At 45.2% G+C, this 23,975-nt stretch overlaps 1 protein-coding gene across 19 annotated transcripts in view; it reads right to left on the reverse strand.

Moving 5' to 3' along the window:
- Positions 1-22,988, reverse strand: part of LOC107375745 (neurexin-1a) — a 462,507-nt gene extending 439,519 nt beyond the window's left edge. For 13 of the 19 annotated variants that reach the window (XM_070542374.1, XM_070542368.1, XM_070542364.1 and 10 more), the window contains exons 1-2: positions 22,281-22,502; positions 20,079-21,384 (exon numbers count right to left, since the gene is read on the reverse strand). In XM_070542374.1, coding sequence (XP_070398475.1) covers positions 20,079-20,790 — 712 coding nt within the window. In that variant the 5' untranslated portion in view covers positions 20,791-21,384; positions 22,281-22,502. The other 6 variants (XM_070542367.1, XM_070542360.1, XM_070542366.1 and 3 more) reach the window with 4 other exon arrangements.
- Between the last annotated feature and the right edge of the window lie 987 nt (positions 22,989-23,975).

The following is a 23,975-nucleotide window of genomic DNA, read 5'->3' on the forward strand; positions in this document are numbered from 1 at the left end:
TTATCCCATGAGGTCCATGTGGCAGGGGTGAGGTGGTGCTCACTCCTCACTTTCGGCGAGTCTCAAATAAAAATTTGGGTATCTTACTATAAAAAAATATACCATTAGTGTAAAAAAGAAACTCTAAATAAATTATGTTCACATCCAGAGTCGATCCCTAGGACTTTTGCGCGGGAGTCCAAGTTCTTACTATGTGAGCTAAAGTGCCAGTGGTGTCCTTCGTATCTGTAACATTTATATCCTCGATGACAGCTGAAACAACGTTCAAAGAACGGCTGGGAGCGAAAATGGCTATTTTGTTGCTAACTTGCAGGAAATATCTAGAAGAAAGTTCTACAGAAAGTAACTAAGGGTCCTCAGAAATGTAGCTAGCTTTGTCACTAGGCGTTTGGAACAGCGACAAAGTGGCACTACCTCACTCTCTGCTGCTAAAGCTAGGGATAGTAAATGCTACGGGCTATGCCTGAGCGTGAACGCGCATGAAGCAGCCTGCTCGACCCGAGCAGCTCTCTTTTTCTGTGATTTTACAGAAAAACAGTCAATCACAGTAAAGATGCCAGGGCTCATTCTACAGGACCAGGGCATTGCAGGAGAATGTATGAAGAAGAAATTTATTATTTCAATACATGTTTTGGCTGTCAAACTTCCATAATGCCCCTTTAAATTAAAAACATGAGTGAGTTACTACCTGCTAGCCACCGAAGCAACTACTAAGCAACTAACTAATTATAGATAACTTCTTTGGATCTAAAAAAAACCACATTTAAAATTAGTTGACTTGCTTTTAAACTTGAAAATTGTCCCTGACGTAGCTGCCGGCTTCTGATCCGCCGTCCTTTTGAAAATACTGCGGTGAATTCTGGGTAATTTTTGACCAAGGCTAGGCTACAAGACACCTCCCGTGTATCCTCGCTCAGCTAGCTAAACGGCTAACAAACGGAGAACACACTCCTCGGTAGAACATGAACATTGGAACACGTCTTGGCGGCTCCCGATGACGTATCTCCGAGGCAACCGGGGTGGGGCCAAGACATCAAGGCAAGGTTCCTTGGCACTGAGAAACACCCAAGATGGGTGAGTCCATGAACGTGTGATGTAGATCTGTCAGTATTTTCAAATCCTAGAGTTTCATTGTCTGTTTTCTATCAGCAGCTAATGCAGGAAATAGGGGTAGTAGACATGTTTAGCCTGCATGTTAAACTATTTCTCATTGAACTTGTTCTTTAAACAGAAAAACTGGTATGACATAAATATTTCTCATCACTTGTGTCATGGTTTTATAGGAATATTCATGTTCTAAAGTGTCCATATGTGCAAGTAGTTTAGAGTAATGCCTAACAGAATTAATAATAATAAATGTCGCAGAGTCTTAGCTAGGGCCTGCCCTACTTTCTCACCTGAAGTGATTTATTTGTGTTATTTATAGTTAATGTATGATGAAATAAAAAATACTCCATTTTATGAGGATAAAGTATGGAGCTATTAGGTGCATCTATGCTATTTCTCTAATGACACACACACACACACACACAAAAAACGGATTCAGCGAACTTTCTGACTATAGTGCAGTGCATTTAAATAATTGTTTTACCGATCCAAGGGATTTGCGTGTGTGTGTGTGTGTGTGTGTGTGTGTGTATGTGTGTGTGTGTGTGTGTGTGTGTGTGTGTGTGTGTGTGTGTGCACGAGCATGCGTATGTGGCATCATGGTATGTGCATGTTTGCAGATGAATAGGGACAGAATTGACAGGTCTGGTGGCAAATCCAGTAATCCTTTCATTTGATCAAAATAACAAAACAGGTATTTTTGAAATCGTTTAATGGATGGATAAGTTTTAAACTTCAATGTACTTTAAAGCTTAATCCACGTATGGACATTAGGTCTACTTGAACAAGACGAGAAAGCAGTTTTTGCAGTTTTCTTTGTTATTATGAATAAACATTTAGTCTCATATGTTTGGTTGTATCTGGGAAAAGGAGTCGATGAAAAATGACGTGGCATTAAAGAGCAGATTCAAACAGAAACCATTTTTTACCCGTTTTTTTTAATAAAAAACTTTGAATTTAACATGAAGGCTGAATGTGAAAATAGTCTTCTACACTGTTATCCTACACTAGCTTCTGTAGTCCAAAAAACACAGTTCAGAAAAGCCTGACCGATGTACATCACACTGTCACTTAACATTTCATAGACTCACTTAACATTTCATAGACTCACCCATCTTGGCTCATGACAGGGAAGCCTGTGGTTGTATTAGTCTCCAGGAAACAGCAGAGAACGTCTTAGCCAGTAGAAGCTAACTGTTAGCATTAGCAACTTCACAACACAACAGAACTCCTCCAGGCTTGTGTTATTTGTGGAGATAAAACATCAACATTGCAAAGCAAACAGAGGCAGTGGTAGAGTCACATTGCTGTTAGCCAATCGGAGGAGAGAGAGATTTACAAATACCAAGAAATAAGACTCCAAATCCTGCCGTCTTAAGGTTGGTTTATGCTTGACGCGTCCGCGAGGTCCGCACGGCTCCGCGCGGAAAAGTTGCGTCATTTTGCGTCATTTTAACAACCACGCCCCTCCATCGCGTCTCCGCACGGCCCAAGATTTCCGCAACGCGCACCTCGGAAAATTTCTAACCACGCGGACGGTCGGACGCGGAAAAACATGGCGGACCGGCACGGCAGAGGTTCGTAAATACAGACATTTGTATGATTCAGCTCTCAGAGATCACCGTGATCAACATGTTGTTAATAATTCTTGGAGAGAAATAGCTCGCACTGTCGGAAAAGACGAGAACGCTGTTAAAAATGCTGAAATACCATGTTGTAAACAGTGATTTCTACTTCTACTATGGTGTAGTGTTGGATACATGCTGTGGAGCTCCATGCTGCCCCGTTCAGTTTGGGAGAATATTGGCTCACCGCAGAGACGAGCCGCACAAACCATAAACGCTGCGAGTTGTGAAGCACGTTCCAGCCGCGAGCCGCATCACCGCGCGGAAAGTGAATGTGTCAAGCATAAACCAAGCTTAAAGCTACTTTCTCCTCCAGCTGACATTTACGACCTCAAACAGGAGCATCTGAGCTTCTCCCCCCAGAGTACTTCTTTCCTATAGGGACCACTGCAAATGTATTAAACTGTCAATAAACTTGATCTTTTATCACACATTAAAAATAATGGTTTGAAACAAACTAGCTAATTATCTCTGTGCCAGTTGCTGCTTGTTTTGTCGGTGCAATGTGACAACTTCAGACAACACAATGCAACCAGACTTCTTTGTTCTTGCTGAAGGTTATAAGAAATTATTTTGCTGAAACATTGTCCAAAAGGAGGGGCTTTGCTTCAAATATCAAGTGCAATTAAAACAGGCCTTATGTTCCTTTTCCTTCTTGTTTCTTATGTTGTTAAGAACGCTCAAACAAGAAATGATCAAACGAGACATTTTCCTTTTCCTGTCAGCTTTTTCCCTAAATATCCCGTTTTAAAACAGAGCTCCTTTAAATCTATGACTTTGTGCAATTAAACCAATCCATTATCCAAGTATGTCTGATTTATTTAAAACTACACTCTCTATACTAACACATCCCTGATTATGCATCACTTTTTGATTCCCAATGAGACAAATAACAGTCTCGCTGCTCTGCTCCACAGCTCCTCTCAGCAACATTAATTTTTCAGCATGTTTTGGTGAATACTTTTGGCAGCACCAACAACAAGTGTTATGTTTTGTCAGTCTAGTTTATTTATTTTCATCGCATCACTTCTACAGCAGCAGGCAACTTTATCGATGTACTTTTATGACTTTTGCATCTCACCATGCACCACCTGCTCTGCGTCACACAGCAAGCAAAGTTAGCCGCTAATACAAGTAAACACGGTGCGATGCTGATTTCATCTCATGCTGACTGGATTGGGCGTTTTATGTTCAGCAGAACTGTTGTGCACTTAAATTGCATATATGAGATTATATATGAAGTGTTTATACATTAAGAGTAAACAGCAGCGGTTATGTTCAGCAACAGATACGAAAATGCAGTCAGTTTCTCCTTCTAAAACCTCTTGGGATTCCCGTTTTCCTGATGTGAAAAAGGAGTAATTGGTTGAGGGAGATGGTATTTTTTGAAAAATTCTGTCATGCAGTGTGGAAACATAATGCGAGTGGAGAAGATAAATCAGTGCCTCATATGGATTGCTTGAATATAATCAGGTCAGGAAGTTGGTGTTGTGCTGGAAAACCTGAAACTGGTGCAAAAATGAACATATGTGAGTACTGAAAGAGCATAAGACTGTTTGTTTCTTTGAAATGTACTTAAAGCCACATTATGCGACTTATTCATATTTTTAAATCATTTTCTTGAGCCAGTATGTACTAAAATGAGGCTTTCCACGGTTAATGAAATGTTACTCAGACCCCCACCACCCTCTGTGGCCAGAATATTGAACTTGCAACTTCAGAGTGCTGCCCTGGTCCCTGTTGGACTGGAAAATGTGGCGCTGACATGTGCTGGCACTGGAGTCTGCTTCCAGCATGTTTCTGCATTTTTAGATGGTGAACACAGCTGATTTGATTAACCGCTCCTGAAGACTAGGGCTAGGGGTAAACGATTATTTTTAAAACGATTATTCTGACGATTATTTGATCGAATAGTCGACTATTTTAATGACTATTTAAACGATTATTTTTCTATTGCACAATTAACAAAAAACAGAAAATTTCAAATAAATTCCTCAAAAAAATTGCTAAATTGGTACTGTAAGAGAATAAACACTACAGGCCTTCCATTTTGTATAACACTGCTTTATTGTGTTACGGTTGGTTATGTTCTGGTGACGTGTAGAACTTGGGAGAGCAGGCTGCTGCCTGAGAGGTGGTTGGAGACGGACTGTCTCCATGCTGCTTTGTTTTGGTCAGTATTGTGCGTGAAGCAAGTGGTGTTACCCCTTCCTGGGAAGTTTGGCTCGTGTGCAAATAGGAAGGCACAATAACGGGATTTAAAAGTTAAAATGATGATCAGGTTTCTTTACAACAACAAAAACCATCCACAGGTTGGGAATAATAAAACTAATTCTGCCTGTGGGAAATTAAAACAAAAGTACAAATAAGTAGGGATGTCCTTCTGGGCAAAGATTCCTGGGTTCTGGACCAAAACAAGGATCTCCAAAGGTCCAAATTCTAAACTGGGTGGTTAAACCAAACTTAAGGTGATATTTTAAACTAAACCAAAAACCCACAACACTCTAAATGTAATAAAAGGGAGATCTACACCACAAAAAAGATGAACTCTAAACCAAAACATAACAGCTTATCCAAACGCAAGAAGCTGTTAGCGAAAATGCTAACAGTAGCTTTACCAACGTTAAGTTCAAGTTACCAAGTTTAAATAAACCAAAAATACCCAGCAAACAGACCAGCACGGAGGAGAGATTGCTACCACAAAAAAGCTCTCCTAATGTCTGAAAGAAGCTCCTTCATGAAGGGAGAAATGCTCCCGGTGATTTTCTACATCTGCGGTAGAGACGAAGCAGCGCATTTGACCCCGGAAGTTGTTGTCCGTTGCCAGGAGACGAAGGCGGGTAAAACAGGAAAGGAATCTAGTAGCCGACGGGCATTGTTCCGGGTCTTCGGTATTTGGCGGAGATGGTAGTGAAGGAGGAGAAGAGGGCGAACTAGAGGAGGGAAAACAGGCAGATTCCTCCTTTATTTTCAAACTCCTGGGGATGCAACAAGTGGGTGTGGTGTGTCGACTACCGGATCTGACGTCGACAAATTTTTAGAATCGAGCCGTCGACGTCACCGACGAAGGCTGAGGGGACATTTCAGCAGTTAGATGAAGGTGTTAAAAAGACAAATGCACAACGAGGAGATAAGTCTCACTTCTGGTTTTACTAACTGGACACTAGGGGTGCTAAATGCAAGCCAAAACTGCCTAGTATGCCTTCAATGAGTTTTTATGTTGACATTAGGCTAAAGTTTTTTTTTCTAAGTTATGAATTTTTTTTACGGTCTAAGCTGACATCTCTAGATGTGGACAGACAGAATTAGATCTTTTCATTCCTTTTCTGTCATTATACAATAGACACTACAATACCAGGGTAATAGCTTTAGATACATTTGCATATTTGTAACACAGATCTGTTTAAAGAATAGGTTTTATTATATGATGCAGCTTAATTTCCACATCGTCTGAACAATATAAACAGATGGTTATTTTATGGGCTAACAATGATGTAGATGCACAGAAATGCACATTTTTATCTCCATCCTGTGTGGAATTCACTTCAATTTTCGGAAGGGAAAAAAATGGTTGCGGGTGTGGCAGTGCGTTCTGGAAGCTCTGGTTTTTCCCAAACATAAGTGGAGATATTTGTTTATAAAACGGCAGATGGCCAATGTCGGGCTGATCAGACTGGATGAAGGAGACGAACAAGGTGAGACGTTTAACAGTTTTATTATTTCTCCGGTCGTATCTCTGTGAGGAAGAAACGATGACTGAGATGAGAAGCCGGTACCGGCGTCTTCCATATATAGCCTTGCTTGGCTGTGACGTGGAGGGAATCCCCGCGAGGAGCACGCTGGGAGCTCCCCATGAGGAGCATGTCGGGAGTTGTGGTCCGAAAGTCAGCCGGGAGATACCTGAGTCCTGACAGGACCCCCCGGTCCAGGGACGGCTCCAGAAGTCCCAGCGCGACCCCGGCGGACCCAGAAGTCGGAGATCAGGGAAGGGTCCAGGATGGACCGAGCCGGCTCCCAGGAGCGTTCCTCGGGGCCATAGTCCTTCCAGTCCACTAGGTACTGCCAGCCCCGACCCCTGCGGCGAGCGTCCAGGATGCGCCGGACGGTGTAGATAGGCTCACCGTCGAGGAAGCGGGCAGGAGGCGGCGCCGGAGCCGGAGGCGGGAGAAGGGAGGACTCCACGAAGGGCTTGAGCCGGGAGGTATGGAAGGTGGGATGGATGCGGAGAGTAGCCGGCAGTCGCAACCGGTACGTGACCGGGTTGATGACCCTTTGGATGGGGTATGGGCCGAGGAACCGAGGAGCGAGTTTCTTGGCCCCGGCACGGACCCGAAGGTCAGCCGTGGACACCCAGACCTTGTCCCCAGGAGCATAGGAGGGACCAGGACGGTGTCGACGGAGATGCTGGCGAGCATAGCTGGTGTTAGCTCTGGTTATGGAGGCTCGTGCTTTGATCCAGGCGCTCTTGCAGCGTCTCACCATGGCTTCCGCTGCTGGAACGGCGACCTCGGGTTCTTGGTGGGCAAAGACCGGGGGCTGGAAGCCATAGCAGACCTCGAAAGGGGACAGCCGAGTGGCAGATGAGGTGTGAAGATTGTGGGACAGTTCCGCCCAGAGGAGGTATTTAGGCCACTGTGAGGGTTGAGCCGAGACAAAACAACGAAGGTACCGACCCAGCTGTTGGTTAGCCCGCTCCGTCTGGCCATTGGTCTGCGGGTGGTAGCCTGAAGATAGACTGACCGATGCTCCCATCAGCCGACAGAAAGCTTTCCAGAACCGGGCCGTGAACTGGGGCCCCCGATCCGAGACCACGTCGACTGGGAACCCGTGGAGGCGCACCACGTTCTCCAGGAACAGTTCCGCTGTGCGTTGGGCTGAGGGGAGACCCGGAAGGGCGATGAAATGGACAGACTTGGAAAAGCGGTCCGTAACCGTCATGACAGTGTTGAGGTTATTGACCGGCGGGAGACCCGTGACGAAGTCCAGCCCCACGTGGGACCAGGGGCGGCTGGGCACCGGAAGAGGTCGGAGGGCACCAGCCGAGGCCTGGTTGGGGTTCTTGGAGCGGGCACAGACGTCACAGGCGCTGGTGTATTCTTTCACATCCCTCGCCATGCCTGGCCACCAGAGGGCTCGCTGGAGGAATTTAAGAGTTCTGGAGAAACCAGCATGGCCAGACAGGCGTGATGAGTGGGCCCAGGACAACGCCTCGCTGCGACAGGCCGTGGGGACATAGAGGCGACCCGCGGGGGTCTCAGGAGGCGCGGGGTCGTCCCGGAGGGCGTTCTGGATAGCTTCCTCCAACGGCCACCTCAGTTGGCCCAGGAAACGGTGTTCCGGGAGGATTGGCGCTGGCTCGGACGAGGGCGAGGAGTGGGTGAATTGGCGGGAGAGGGCGTCCGCCTTCTGGTTCTTGGCTCCCGGGCGGTAGGCGAGATGGAAGTCGTAGGGTTCAAAGAAGAGGGCCCAGCGAGCCTGGCGAGGATTAAGCTGCTTGGCAGATTTTATGTGGGTCAGGTTCTGATGGTCAGTCCAGATCGTGAAAGGCTGAGTGGTGCCCAGAAGCCACTGCCTCCATTCCTCCAATGCCCATTTTATGGCCAGTAACTCACGGTCGCCCACACCGTACTTCTGCTGGGTGGTGGAAAACTTCCTGGAGAAGTAGGCGCAGGGATGGAGCCTGTCGTCGGGCCCGCCTTGAGACAGGATGGCGCCGGCGCCGACGTCAGAGGCGTCGACCTCGACCACAAAGGGGACTGCAGGATCTGGATGGCGGAGGATCGGGGCCGAGGTAAAGCGGGTGACCAGGTGGTGGGAGGCCCGAATGGCGTCGGGAGTTAGATGAAACGGCTGGCCAGGGGAGCCTGGTCGAGTGAGAGAGGTGAGAGGGGCTACGAGGGTGCTATAGTTCTTTATAAAACGGCGGTAAAAGTTGCAGAAACCCAGAAAACTCTGCAGTTGTTTCAGGCTGGTTGGCAAGGGCCAGTCCTTCACCGCCTGGATTTTCTGAGGGTCCATGGTTATCCCTTCGTCCGAGATCCTGTAACCCAGGAAGGATATGGACTGCTGATGGAAGGAGCATTTCTCGGGTTTACAGTACAGGTTGTGGTCCAGGAGCCGGTTCAGGACGGCGCGAACATGATGGATGTGTTCGGCCTCGGATTTGGAGTAGATCAGTATATCGTCCAGATAGGCGAACACCCACCGTCCCAGCATGTCGCGGAGGACATCATTAATGAGACGTTGGAAGACAGCAGGGCTATTGCATAGTCCGAAGGGCATAACCAGGTACTCCCAGTGGCCGGTGGGTGTTATGAAAGCGGTCTTCCACTCATCCCCGGCCTTTATACGGACCAGATTGTAGGCGCTCCGGAGATCCAGTTTCGTAAAGATCCGTGCCTGGGAGATGGCATCCAGAGCGGTAGTGAGGAGCGGCAGAGGATGGCGGTCCTTGACCGTGATCTTGTTCAGACCCCGATAGTCTATGCAGGGGCGAAGATCGCCTTCCTTTTTCCTCACGAAGAAGAAGCCAGCGGCACCCGGAGAGGAGGAGGGTCGAATGAACCCCTGCTGGAGGGCCTGGGCGATATATTCTTCCATCGCTTTGGTCTCGGGAGGCGCGAGAGAGAAAAGGCGCCCGCGGGGAGGACTGGTTCCGGGTAGCAGCTTGATCTCCATATCATATGGCCGGTGAGGTGGCAGGGAGGTGGCGCGCCGCTTGTCGAACACCGCGGCCAGGTCCCGATAGGGCAGCGGCAGGTGGGGCGGTGTGGAGCTGGGGCCCCCGTCCGGAAGACCCGCCGAGGATGGAGGAGGAGCGAGGTGGGTCTGGCACGAGGTCCCCCAGCCCAGCAGGCGGTTCTGGGACCAGGAAATATGAGGGTCGTGGAGACGGAGCCAGGGGAACCCCAGGATTAGGGGAGAAGAGGGAGCAGAAATGATCAGGAAATGGAGGGTCTCCTGGTGGCCTTGGGTGATCATACGGAGTGGCTGGGTTCGGTCTCGGACTGGGTAGGGTTGGAGAGGCCTACCGTCCACCGAGGTCACTGGTATAACCCTCTCCAGGGGTTGTAGGGGGATCCGTAGGCGTTTTGCCAGATCCAGGTCCATGAAATTGTCCGCGGCCCCCGAGTCCACCAATGCGTTTACGTGGAGTGAGGCCTCACCACGGAGGAGGGTGACAGGAATAAGGAGACGGTTAGTAGCGACAGGGGTAGAAGAAGACCCAGACTGAGCGACCCCAATACTCAGTGGGGCCCCCCGTTTCCCGATCGTCGCGGGCAGTCCAGGCGTCGGTGGTCGGGAGAGCCACAGTAGGCACAGAGGCCCTCGCGCCACCGTCGTTGTCTCTCCTCGGGGGGAAGGTGGCCGAGCTGCATGGGCTCCTCCGTCAGCATGGGTACAGGAGCTGGCGTGGGTGAACGAGGGCGAGGCACCGGCATCCTGGGGGGACGCGTGGATAACTTGGGTCGAACCAGAACCCGCTGGTCGATGCGCAGCGCCAGATCAACCACCTCATCCAGGGTCTGAGGCAGCTCCCTTCCCGCCAACTCATCACGGATGTAGGGTGCCAGCCCCTCCAGGAAGGCGGCCCGCAGAGCGGAGTCATTCCACTGCAGCTTGGCGGAGATGGTGCGGAACTCCGACGCATAAGCGCACACCGAGCGTTCCCGCTGGCGGAGTTTGAGAAGGCGTGTCTCTGCTCCCACTTCGCTGCTGGGGGGAACAAAGGTCTTCCGGAGAGCGGACACAAACGCAGCATAGTCGTTGCAGGCAGGGGATTTGGAATTGTAAAGCGCAGCAGCCCACTCCGCGGCGCGTCCGGAGAGCAGGGAGGTGAGATGCGCCACTCGGGAGCGCGCAGATGGGTAGCGTCCAGGTTGGCACTCGAACTGCATGTCCAGCGTGGCGAGCAGACCATCAGGGCTCCCCGTCTCTCCGTTCCACCTCTCCGGCAGGCTGAAGTGGGGCTCCTCCCTAGGAGCAGAGCGGGTTGGATGCTGGAGTGCCGCGATCTGTTGCTGCTGATCGTTTGCTTGTTGTTGGAGAGCCGTGAGAGCCGTGGATAGACGCAGGGTGTGGTCGGACAAGGAGTTCACCTTGGTGTTGAGCTGATCTACCATGGAACGCAGCTGCACGTTCTCGTGGCGGAGACGATCGATCTCCGTCGGATCTACTTGGATCTCAGTCATCCTGTCGGGCTGATCAGACTGGATGAAGGAGACAAACAAGGTGAGACGTTTAACAGTTTTATTATTTCTCCGGTCGTATCTCTGTGAGGAAGAAACGATGACTGAGATGAGAAGCCGGTACCGGCGTCTTCCATATATAGCCTTGCTTGGCTGTGACGTGGAGGGAATCCCCGCGAGGAGCACGCTGGGAGCTCCCCATGAGGAGCATGTCGGGAGTTGTGGTCCGAAAGTCAGCCGGGAGATACCTGTGTCCTGACAGCCAAGTGGTGGTGGAGGATGAGTTTTTGAACTTATTGTGGTCAAGATGAGAGCCTTGTCTCAGGATGAGGTTGTTTTATTGGCCTCAAACAACTTCTCATCTGAATGGATTGAGTCCAAACGGCTGCTATCTTTGAGATGTGTACGACCACGATGCGCTGTGTTAAGCATAAAGGTCAGCAAAAAGATGTTAATAACATCAAGGACTGTCTAAAGGTGCTTAATGAATGCGGAGAAAATATTCCCAGGTTTGTGTCGCACTACCTGGATGAACTTCCACCTGTGGGATTTGGCAGCTTGGATGCTTCTGCTCTGCTCAGCATGGAACGGCTAAACTTGGAGGTGTCCGGGCTGAGGAAAGCCCTGGAGGCCCAACAAAGTTTGAATGAGAACCTGGGGGCTGCCATAGCGGTTGTTGATCATCGGATGTCAGCTGTGGAGAGGCTCCGGGAACCACCGGGAGCAGCGCCAGCGGCAGTGAAAGACTGGAGACGCGGAAGGAGGACGCCCGTGAAATCTTAGAACCTGCTCAGTTTAACGAACTGGGATCGACAGGCGAACCACAGTCCCCAGTTTGGAGCACTATGGTGAAGAAGGGAAAGCGTAAACCTCAGAAGCAGCAAGAAGCAACAGCTCAGTCCGGCGACGGAGCATCCGACCTCAGCGTGAACAACGGAAGAAAACTGGGATAATTGGCACCGGGTCTGACAACAATATTCCGGTGGTGAAAACCAAGTTGGTTAGTGTTTTTGCAACAAGATTTGCTCCTGATCTTGAAGCGGAAATCCTACACTCCTACTTGGCTGAGAAACTGGGTAAACTGGTGACATGCCGGAAGATTGTGACCAGCAGTAAAAGATATGGATCATTTCACGTCACTGCGGAATGTGAAGGTGTAATGGACATGTACGACCCTCAACTCTGGCCAGCGGGGACTTATGTTCGTCGCTACTTTGAGGCCTGTGGACCTAGAGAAGGCAACAGTGGTGGCGTCAGCGCTTCAAGAGGTAAGACTGATACGCAACAGCGGAGTTCTGAGTCTCATACACCTGTCACTCGGCAAGGCAACAGAACAGTTGCCTGACGGTTGTTGGAGGAAATACGCATAAAGGAAACATAACATTTGGAAATGTATATTAAAACTGTCTCGTATAATGCACGAGGACTCCCAGAGTGGAGCTGATAAATCACGACGTTTGGCTGTGAATAAACTTCTGCAGTCATGTGACATTCTGTGTATCCAGGAGACATTTTTACCCAAACACGATTTAGAAAAGCTGAACTGTGTGCATGAGCACTTCCATGGAGCAGGTGAATCAACCACTGACCTGAGCTCCAGAATAGTTCGTGGCAGGATACCTGGTGGTGTTGCTGTTTTTTGGCACAAAAAATATGATCACAAGATTAATCTTGTCAGACTGAATGTTGATTGGGCAATAGGAATTGAAGTTAGAACTAAAGATAAGCATTTTCTTATTCTCAATGCTTATACTCCCCATGAGCGTCCCCAGAATGAAGATGAGGTTGGCTTTTGTAACATCTTTTATTCAGGACCATGTATCCAGCTGTGTTTATATTGTGAGTGACATGAATGCAGATTTATCCGATTGTAATTCTTTATTTGCAGATCACCTACAGAAATGCTGCTCTGATAATGGTTTTATTCTGTCCAGTAAAATGCTCCTGCCTGGTAACAGTTACACTTATATCAGTGAAGCGTGGCATACAACATCATGGCTTGATCGCTGCGTTACCACAGCAGATGCCCATGATGCCATAGGGTCCCTGAGGATTGATTATGAATTTGCCACTACTGACCACGTCCCATTACAATTTATAGTAAATTGGGATGATGTTCCAGTAGTTATGCCTGTGAATACTGGCATTGTTGAGGGGAAAATAGACTGGTCTAACCAGCTCAGTGGCCTAGTGGTAGAGTGTCCACCCTGAGACTGGGAGATCAGGGTTCAATTCCTGGTCGGGTCATACCAAAGACTTAAAAAAAAGGGACCCAATGCCTCCCTGCTTGACACTCAGTATTACGGGGTTGGATTGGGGGGTTAAACCACCAAATGGTTCCCGAGGGCGGCTGTGTCTGCAGCTCACCGCTCCCCCAGGGGATGGGTCAAATGCGGAGAACAAATTTCGCACACACATCAGTGTGTGTGACAACTAATGGGACTTTAACTTTAAATTTAATCTAACCGATGTGGACATTGTGGAATACCTGAGTCAGTCTGACAGCTTGCTGGGTAAGATTGAAATACCAAACTGGCTGCTGCGTGTTATGACATCAATTGCAGACATCCTCAACATGGGGCTGAGCTGTGCGCTTTGTTTGAAAATGTTGTGGAATCACTTTTTGTCTCAAGCAGATCCCTGTGTAAAATGAAAAGTTATAAGGCTAAACCAGGGTGGAATGAGTATGTAGAAGAGCTTCATGCTGAGGCTAGAGAAGCTTTTAAGGATTGGGTTGAGGCAGGTCGGCAAAAACATGGTCCTTTGTTTGAATATAAGAAACGGACAAACGCCAATTTTAAGTATGCGTAACATTTTATAAAAAGGAACGAAGACACCCTGAGGTCTGATGCTCTTGCTAGGAAGCTACAGAATAACTCTGTAAATTATTTCTGGAAGGAAGTAAAAAGAATGAAAGCTTCTAGAACACCACTGCCAGCAAACTTTGATGGTATAAGTGGCTCAGAGAATATTACCCAAATGTGGCAGGGTCATTATCGTGAGCTTTTTAACTGTGTAAAAAGTAACCCACCTGTGGTGGGTAGTATTGATAAAATGGAGGGTGTGTGGGTCTCTCCACAGGAGGTATGTGACGCAGTTATGGGCTTAAAGGACAATAAGGCATGTGGTAGGGATGATATCTCCACAGAACACCTAAAGCATGCCAGTAGAAAACTCTTTCCTCTGCTTGCTATCTGTTTTACAGGGATTTTAATTAATGGCATTTTACCTGACTCCATTTTATCTGTTACACTAGTGCCAATTTTAAAAGATAAAACTGGCAAAATCAGTAGCAGAGATAATTTTATTTTGACAACTGACAGACAGTTTGGTTGTAAATCAAAGCATGGTACAGACGTGTATTTTCAACACGTTCTCACTCCCAGCGCGTCAAAAACAAACACTTGGTCAGCCACCCTCTGCGTCAGACCCGTGATGCCTAAATTCCCCTTTTTCGTTACTTATGTGCGAAAAGGGGTTTTTCCCTTTTGTAACTGCAGATCCCAATGCAGCGTAAAACTGACGCGATTGGATATCCGCTGATGCGGCACCGAACCAGCTCATTCAACCGCACCTAAACCTTAACGTTTCACTATTTATAACCTTCCCCTCTCCCTCATCCTAACCTTAACCCTCTTGCTACCTAAAACGTTGCTCTCACTGTGATCAAGCGTTTGTTTCCCCTGCATTCTGACTGTGAATTTTCGTATTTGCCGCCCAAGGGGAACGTTAGAACATACCTTCTGGCGAGGGGGAGGTTACACATACCCTCTACTTTTAACCTCCACCGTGGTAGATGAAACCTCCCCCTCGCGTTGCCGCGGTCCAAACCCGACCAATGAAGAGGCAGCTCCCGCCGTTCACTTCATAGAGACGGCTTTTAGAGCGATCGACACATCACTAACGTGTTTGCTAGCAAGATGGTTAAGGTTAGAATAGGGGTGAGGGGAAGGTTAAATAACAAGAGGATAAGGTTAGGGTGAGGTACAATGAGTTTGTTTGGTGCCCCGGCTGCGGACATCCCATCACGTCAGTTTTACGCTGCATTGGGATCTGCAGTCAGAATAGGGAAAACCCCATTTTGGCACATAAATGACAAAAAAGGGCACTTTTGGCATCTGGGGTCTGACGTGGAGGGTGGCTGACCAAGCGTTTGTTTTTGACGCGCTGGGAGTGACAATATGTTGGTATTCTTGCTCTGAAAGAGCTTTTAGATTAATTCCACTATTTTTATGGGTTTTATTGGCGCATCAAAGGCTTTTGCTCATGTTAACCATGAAAAATTGTTTAATAAATTACAGGACAGAGGTGTTTTGTAAGTCTGTAGTTAGGATTTTATCATTTTGGTACACTCACCAGTCTATGTATGTGAAATGGAGTAGTTGTGTGTCCTCTCCTTTTAATATCTATATGGACGATCTGTCGAAGCGGCTTAATGACTGCAGAACTGAATGTGTGGTTGGTGGGACAATAATAAACCACTTAATGTATGCAGATGATTTGGTGATCTTCTGTCCATACAGTGCTGGCTTTCAGCAGTTACTGAGGGTCTGCTCTCAGTATGGGTCAGAGTTTGACATCACTTTTAATGTAAACAAAACCAAAAGCCATCTTTTAATCGTGAGAAGCAAGGAGAACAGTAAGCAGGTTTTTCCAGATTTCCTTCTATCCGGTGCTGTGCTAAATGAATGTACTGTGATTAAATATTTGGGACATCACATATGTGCTGACCTGACAGACGATGTGGACATTTATAGACAATGCCATCTACTGTGTGCACAGGTGAACACACTGGCACCCAGACTTGGAATGTGTACTGTACCTGTGAAAACTGCACTGCTTAAAGCATATTGTACCCCTATGTACACTGCCCACCTATGGAAGCGTTATAAGCAAAGCAGCATGGGGAAACTCACTGTTGCGTATAATGATGGGTTAAGGACAATGCTTAGAATGCCAAGCACAATGTTTGTTAATGTGGGTGTAAATGATAAATGACCTGCACTTGTATAGTGCCTCTCAGAGTAAGGACTCCAAAGCGCTTCACACTACAGTGTATGATTCATCCATTCACACACACATTCACACACTGATGGTGATGAGCTACGATGTAGCCACAGCTGCCCTGGGTGCACTGACAGAGGCGAGGCTGCCGAGCACAGGCGCCACCGGTCCCTCCGACCACCACCAGCAGGCAAGGTGGGTTAAGTGTCTTGCCCAAGGACACAAGAGCAGAATTCTCTGTCCGGAGCCGGGATCGAACCTGCAACCTTCCGATTACTAGAAAACCTGCTCAACTTGTTGAGCTACTGCTGCCCATCAAGTGCAGCCCTGCAGTGAGACGGAATCTCATGTACAGTTGTATGTGTAGATTAAGGGACTCTAAGAACAGTATAATCCTGTCCCTGACAAACCCCTCACAGAGCTCTGACATGTTTCAATCTAACATCTGGAATTATTGGCATCTTAGACTTTATGTGAGCCTAAAATAGCTTGCATGTTTTTTTTACCTATTTTACTTATTTCTGTTTTTATTATCTGTTTTGTGTCTTTAATAAAGTGACTGATTATTGATTGACTACGTTCAACATTTGGTTAGATTGTGTGCTACATAATAGTTTAAAGCATTCATATTAGGTTAGTGGAGGAATTAAAGGTGCTCTGCCACAAGAAAATAAAAGAATAAAAAAAAATATATATATATATATATATAAATTAGGTCCAGATGTGTTTTTTGGAAGGAATTGAGTGTGACAATGACCTGCTCACTCCTCTATCTGCCGTTTTCACCGAAAGAAAATGTGCTGAGAATTCAGGCCCATTGGAAACATCTGTCAGTCTGATGTCCCATCGACTGGGCTCATTAGTATTCATCAGCTCGCTTAGGTGAGAACACACCCATAGATTTCATGTAGCAGTTAGTTTTCCTGCAAATATGGTGGAATGTCAACGTGTTTGTGCACTAAGCTCGACCGGGGCCTCTACATGCACATACTGCCCAAGCATCCATACCTGAGGGATACATTGCTTCAGTTTATTTTTTGAACAATTCCCAAAATGTACAAAATAGTAACCTAGTGTTTAGCTCGTTCTGAAGAGAGTGACTTTATTAATGTTGGCCAGTTAAACAAGGGCTTCGCTAACAGGTTGGTGCTGAAGCCTGGAGTAGAACCATCATGCCAATCCTCGAAGCCCGTAAGTAAAGTATGTATGTTCTACCGTTGCATACGTTCACACTGCAGTCAAACACCCAATAAATCCAATGTTTTTCCTCACAGTCAACCTATACCGGATTTTTTAAATGGCAGCCTGGACAGCACAAATTCAGTTTTAACTAATCTGATCCAGGTCACTTTCAAATGTGGTACTGAATCTGAAACGTATCTGATGTCTATCAAGGGGCATTAAATTCGTCTTCTATGTCACTTAGGGGTTTGTCTTGAATTCCTTTCAAGTTTTGGAAAAAAAACTACAGGAAGACGGCAGGAATAAGGAGTAGGAGTTTCCTGGCTAAAACGGTAGACCTGGCAGGAGTGATTCTGAAACTGTGAAGTTTTCACATCACAGCTCTCCTGATTCCGACCCCACGAAGCACTTTGTGCACGACTTCTTGTCTTCTTCTGCGCATGCGGGCCACTTTGGCACCGTAAACCGTTCAAACTGGAGGGTGTTTGCTGTTGCGTTTCAGTTATAATATGAACAACCACACACACACACACACACACACACACACACACACACACACACACACACACAAATGGATTTATAAAAAAAAATTCTGAATTGAGCATTACGACCTACAGTGTGAAGTGACTATGTTTTTAAAACAGTTTACACAATGCTAGTTGGCTGTTAGCTGTATAGCTGTTAGAGCTATAGCTGCAGTGGTTCTACACGACAGCGACAACACTTCTGCACTTTTTTTGTTTCGCAGAGTGAGGAATCCACGAAGCCATGTTCTCATGGCTAGCGGTTAGCCAATTTTATAGCAACAAATTTGCATATTAAATGAGAAGTGGCCCAAATTGAACAGAGTATACCGGCAGACTTCTGGCAACAGACTACACCAGCTGATAAAAATTAGATTCTGGACTTTTTTACCAATAAAATGTTACATATGTACTATAGGAGAACGTCAGCATTAACCAGAAAGACATGAAGTACGTGTTGCAGGGGATCTTTATTAATTGCAGTTCATTTCGACTAATTATCCTAAAATGCTGAGGTCTACCATAAGAAGAAATGTACTTTGCAATAATTCTGACTAAATATACAGTAACTTTTTTGCAGCAGCACTAAAGTAAAACACAGGCTTTTAGACGAGGCAGTTTGCTCTTGAGAACAGAAGGAAGAGAGCAAAGCAATGTTGGTTGCAGCTTCAACTAAATATTCACTGTAGAACTAGATATAATAGAGCCAGCCAGGTTTACTGTGGGACGGAAGACCAAGCTGCGGCTTGTCACTAAATGGGAATGTTTAAATTAACACTTAACCGGTACCCAAGACAAATCTAGCATTGTTGACCTCTTAGTTACACATTGTTTATTTTGCAAGGGAGTGAAGAGAAAAATAGTATCAGGAATTTAATTAGTTTAATAAAAGGCACAAACCTTCACTCTGAGAAATGAAATGTTGAATACTAAGTGAATTTTAGAGAACATTTGTTTAATCAATCAAATATTCAGAAATTTTGGAACTTGGTCAATTTATAAATGGTATTAGATATGTTTAAAGGTAAAAGGAACTGACTCCATTTTCATTTTACAGAATTTTTGTTGTTGTTGTTTTAAGACCAAGTGATGGGAGTAATAGAAAGAAGTATGATTTTAAAGTACAGCTGTGTATACCTGCTTAAAGCAAAGGTGCATCTCAGTGTATGGAGTAAAACTATAAAGCACTTTAAAACACTTTATTAAAAAAAACTACACTTTTATACACTCTTAGTTAAAATAAGAGAATGATGATTTTTGCATCCTAGATTCTAAGGTAATTGATTGTTTACAGCCATGACATTTATTTTGTTTTCATTGAGAAAGGGGCGGACCTTGCAAGAGTTTGCTTCTTCCTGCTCTCTTTTCACACATGTCCAGTAAACAATGTAAGACTCAATGTATTATTCAATCAAGCTAACTGGCAACTTCAACCAAATAACCCAATTATCGGTTAACTGATTGAATAGACTTGACCAAGTTACATCAACTGGTTCCTTTAAACCTACTTGCTAAAATCTACAGAGTAATAAACATTGTTTTATGTTTGTATGTTAAAAGTAAATGTGTGTTACTCTTTACAGTTAAGCAGCTACGTTTACTGGAACCATTTAAGTAAATTCAACACTTTGTTTCCTACAATGTATGAGTTTCCTCCAATGATAAAATACTAGCGTTTGCATGATGAGCTTATAGTACAAAAGTGTGTATTACCAGAGAACATACATCAGTATTCATTACATGAACAATAAATGTAGAGTAAACACACACAGACACAATCCCAATCTCTACGTTTTCACCAAAGATCGTGAACAATCCCACTTTTCTTATATCTAATACCAACTAAAGTATTTCCTGATTGCGTGACAGAGTAATCCTACACATATCACCCCTTAATGAGCATTCCTACTGATTTCCAAGCTATCTTTCAGGTTTGTTTGATGGGTCTTTAATTATTTTATTTTGCTTAATTATACTGACCTTTCCTAAGAATGAATTATGTCACGTAGCGCATCATCATCCGTCGTAACTGATCCATAAACCGTTGCACCATTGCTGCTGTCGCTTCGGATCCATTTTTAGATGTTAGTGATATCACTCATGTTTACTCTTTTACACTCCCACCCACTGTCCCTGCTCTTTCATTTGTGGGAACCCATTGGAGATTTTTCATAGGTCAACTATTCCCCTTAGGCCTACTTGATAGGAACAGAGGACACCTTTGGGGATGGAAACACCTGCATGTTTTTGCTAATGAGGCCTTGCAGGAGATCCAGTCTTTACAAACAGCTATTGCTGATCAATAGCACACATGATGGGATTGTGACAATCATGAGACTTTACTCAAATAGAGGAAGGGAATGCACTATTTTTAAGACTAGCTGATTACAACAAAGTAGCTGATTTTGTACGATTATTTCAGACTGATGGCTAAAAACTTGTCTTACCTTCACTGCAGTCTCTTCCTTGGAAGCCCGTGTTTGAACAGTCACACGTTGGTTCGTTGTTAATTAAACTGCAGACTCCTCCATTTAAGCACATGTTGGCTCTACCACAGATGTCCATTACAACCCTCTCACTGGTGATCATCTCAGACTCTGCATTGTTGACTTTTACATCTGTTATCCACCCAGCGAAAGGCAGCTGATCCTTGGCAACGGCTGACGTCAGGCGCAGCGGCACAGACCTCAACTCCAGAGGTAATCCACCGACAAACAGAGGGCTGAAGACCGTCATGTCTCGTCTTTTCGATTTCACCTCCACCCACTTGATCTCGTTGTCCACAGTGAGGGTTGTGTTCTTAAAGTTTCTCCTTATCGTGACCGTGTGCCATTGGCTGTCGTTGACCGCCGTGTCTGACACAACGGTCGCTGGCTCAGCGCAGAAGATTGAGAAGCGCAGGCTCAGTTTACCGTTCAGTATGAGAAGTTCTAGAAAGTCACAAAATCCCTCATCGTCAAAGTAAACTAACAGCCCGTGGGAGCTCTTTGTCTTCATGTTGAAGCTCATTTCACTTTCGCAGCATGCGTTCCACACCGAGAACCTCGCCCACTGTCCCTCAGCACCTGCAAACTCTAGACAGGTGCTTATTTCCACAAAGCAGAAAAGAAGAAGCCCAACCCAAATAAAATGGGTACTGTGCAGCTTTTGTACAACCATTGTGTGATTATGGATTTCTGTAGGCGTAATTCTTAGTATAATTTACTTATAGGATCCTTTGATTATGAATAAACGTGTCTTGGGTTGACTGTGAGAGTTGGCTGTCTATGCTGACACACAGAAGTGTAAACTGCTGCATTGTAAAGTAGGATTCAAAACGTTAGCGTAGATTTACAAATAACTGGGCTTAGCCAACATTTGTATTCTGGCACAAACACTTCATGCTGTCCAGGCCAACAGCCAAAACTCTCACTGCTCCCACTAAAACCGTTTGAACTGCTCACAGGTCTTTGCTGCCATACTTAGCTGAAGCAAAGTGACAGAAATCCAGATATCCAGTGGGCACACTTAGCATTATCTGTGTAATTACGAAACAGTCCGTTCTGGTGCCAGTTAGTGTTTGCACGGTTTCACTTGAGTCGAAATGGCAGCTTTAATCTTCATGTTCAAGCTCGTATTATTTGGCAAGTCACTGGAAGCCTTGCTCAGGGCTTTTCAACCCCGCATCCTCAGTAGCAAAGAGGCAACGTTGGCTGATAAGATGCAGGGAAAGAAGCGGTTTGTCCATCAAGGCAGTCCTCGTCTCAGAGCATCCTGCAAACAAACACACAAAAAAGACATTTTAATAAAGCAATCAGTGATTTTCAACGCAATAAATCCTCTAAAGTCCTAAAAGTAAGAATTAGACGATGAAGGCAGAAGCAGAGTTAGTCACTTCTAACTGGGGAGGCCTTTGTTAGACTAACAGCTGTATCATTAGATTACAACAAGCAGCTGCACTTAAATCACACAATAGCTGATCACAGTGCTCAAGTACTACTTCAGCAAAAATGTAATTTCACTGAAGAAACTCAAAGATAGCAAAAAAACACAAACAAACAAGTAAAAGAATAAAGACTGATAATGATCATTATTAACTCAACAGTCAGCTCAGGCAAAAGGCTGTTTGGGAGTCAAAACCCAGTCTTCTGCGGGCATCAATGAAGCAGCAGACGTGTGTTGTCGGCTGAAGTGTGAACATGAGAAAAAGTGCGTCATTTGCCACAATGGTTGGTTTGTGGAAGTCGGACAGCGCAGTCCGGGTCTCAGGCAGACCCTCTTTTTAACGTATTCGCACTATTTCGCTTTTTTCCTTGCATGCAAATTAATTTAAATCTTTAATCTTAAATTAGAGATTTTAAATCTTTGCAGTTTAACTACAGCGTTTAAAACCACGACTAGGTTGCAGATTAATATTGTATTTTCCCATCGCTCAATTGAAGATAAATGAGATGAAAATGACGCGATGATGAGTTAATCCTCATCAGATTTTAATCTTCTCCGTCATCTCCTTATTTCATCCATACCTTCACATCGTTTCCTGGAGCAGGTCCGTCCACAAACTCGGCGCTAAATAATTACTGTGTAATTAATTCGTGCATTCCTGCAGCATAGTCAGTCACGCTAATACCTTAGAATTAAAACAAAGTATTTATTTTTTATTCTTTTACCTTCGCGCGCACACCTCTACTTCTGCGGGACCCTAAATAGTTGATTGAAGAGGCAGAAAAGGAACAAAACAGCGGTTTCCACGAGCGTGGGATGAGATCCTAATAACCAGCGTCCATATTTCCCGTTTGTTGGTGAGCCTGTACCTCAAATCCTCTTTGGCTAAAGCCGCACATCAAGATCTGCTTTCAAGTGAATCACAGCAGCAGCTAGAGATACGGAGAGAGAGAGAGAGAGACAGAGAGAGAGAGACACAGAGAGAGAGAGAGAGAGAGACAGAGAGAGAGAGACAGAGAGAGAGAGAGAGAGAGAGAGAGAGAGAGAGAGAGAGAGAGAGAGAGAGAGAGAGAGAGAGAGAGAGAGAGAGAGAGACCACTCTCACTAACTCTGCTCAAATTATTAAAAGCTTTAATAAAATATTTATTACCTTTAAAATTTTCTCCTCCAGATTTAATTGTTAACGTGAAAGAGACACCGGTGTTTGGGAATGAAAGGAAACGGGAGGCAGGGACGGTGTTCGGGGCGCGGAGCGAATATCCAGTTCTCCTGATGGAAGAGGAGGTGCAGCAGAGTGGTTCCCTGTTGAGCTTATCCAGCGACTGTCAGGAGCCGCGGACGGAACGTCTGTCACGTGACTCCCCGTGATGTCTACCGGGGAGGGGCAGAATGCAGCACCTTGGACAGCGCCTCCGTCTGCACAAGCGTCTGTCCACCGGAAACCCACGGTGCCGGAGAGGCTCAGACGTGACACGGAATTTCCCGGCAAAAAGTGACATCACTACATAATGAACTTTGATGTTTAGTAAAATACACGCAGGTTGTATATTTTCTAACGTGGAATAAAGGCGACAGCAGAGGCTGACATTAACTAATTATTATTTAGCAATTCTTTTCTGTTTTCCTCTCAAAAAGGTTTATAAGTTGGAAGTTATATGCGAAACACTGGTAAAGCAGTGCGTTACACCCTAAATGAGCTTTTTCCCATTATGTCTTTTTTATTTTTATTTATTTATTTTATTTTTTTACAATTACCCCTTATTATTCTCATGATTTTTCTGTTTCTTATATTTTGGTATTTTTACTGTGCTTCTTTAATTTGTGCAATTTGCTATTTGCTATAGGACCATGAGGAATCTAGTATACTTCAATAAAATATATAATTGATTTAGAAGTTTAGAAGTCCTTGATGTCTCAGCATTAGTCTTCAAACATGCTTGTATTGTTTTTGTCAATACTTCCCCTGTAATAGCACTCATTTTATTTCCAAGTGTGTCAAGTACTTTGTTGCCTTACTTAAGCAGTTTGGGTAATTTATATTTTCTTCTGTTCTTAAAAAACACTAAAACTAAAAGCATTTGCATTACAAAAAATTTATTGAATTTCAATGGGTGTATATGTTGCTGAAACAGATAACTACATTTATCAACATTAAAGTTTTTACACATCTTTGTCATTGAAAAATGTTTCTAGGGAGGTGTGGTCATGCTGGGATGCCCTTTTCCTAACTTACTTTTACTTTTCTACTTAAACCTGTACTTTTTTAAAAGTTTACTCAAGTAAACAAACAGAATAGATACTTGAATATCTACAGAAGTCTCTTTAAACCCTAGTATGTAATGAATGTCAATACAATATTTTACACAGGAAGCATAATCAGTCACAACAATAAAATTGCGCACGTGTGAAATGAGCAACAT

Source organism: Nothobranchius furzeri, chromosome 12 (assembly GCF_043380555.1).
Source record: "Nothobranchius furzeri strain GRZ-AD chromosome 12, NfurGRZ-RIMD1, whole genome shotgun sequence".
NCBI classification, from domain to species: Eukaryota; Metazoa; Chordata; class Actinopteri; order Cyprinodontiformes; family Nothobranchiidae; genus Nothobranchius; species Nothobranchius furzeri.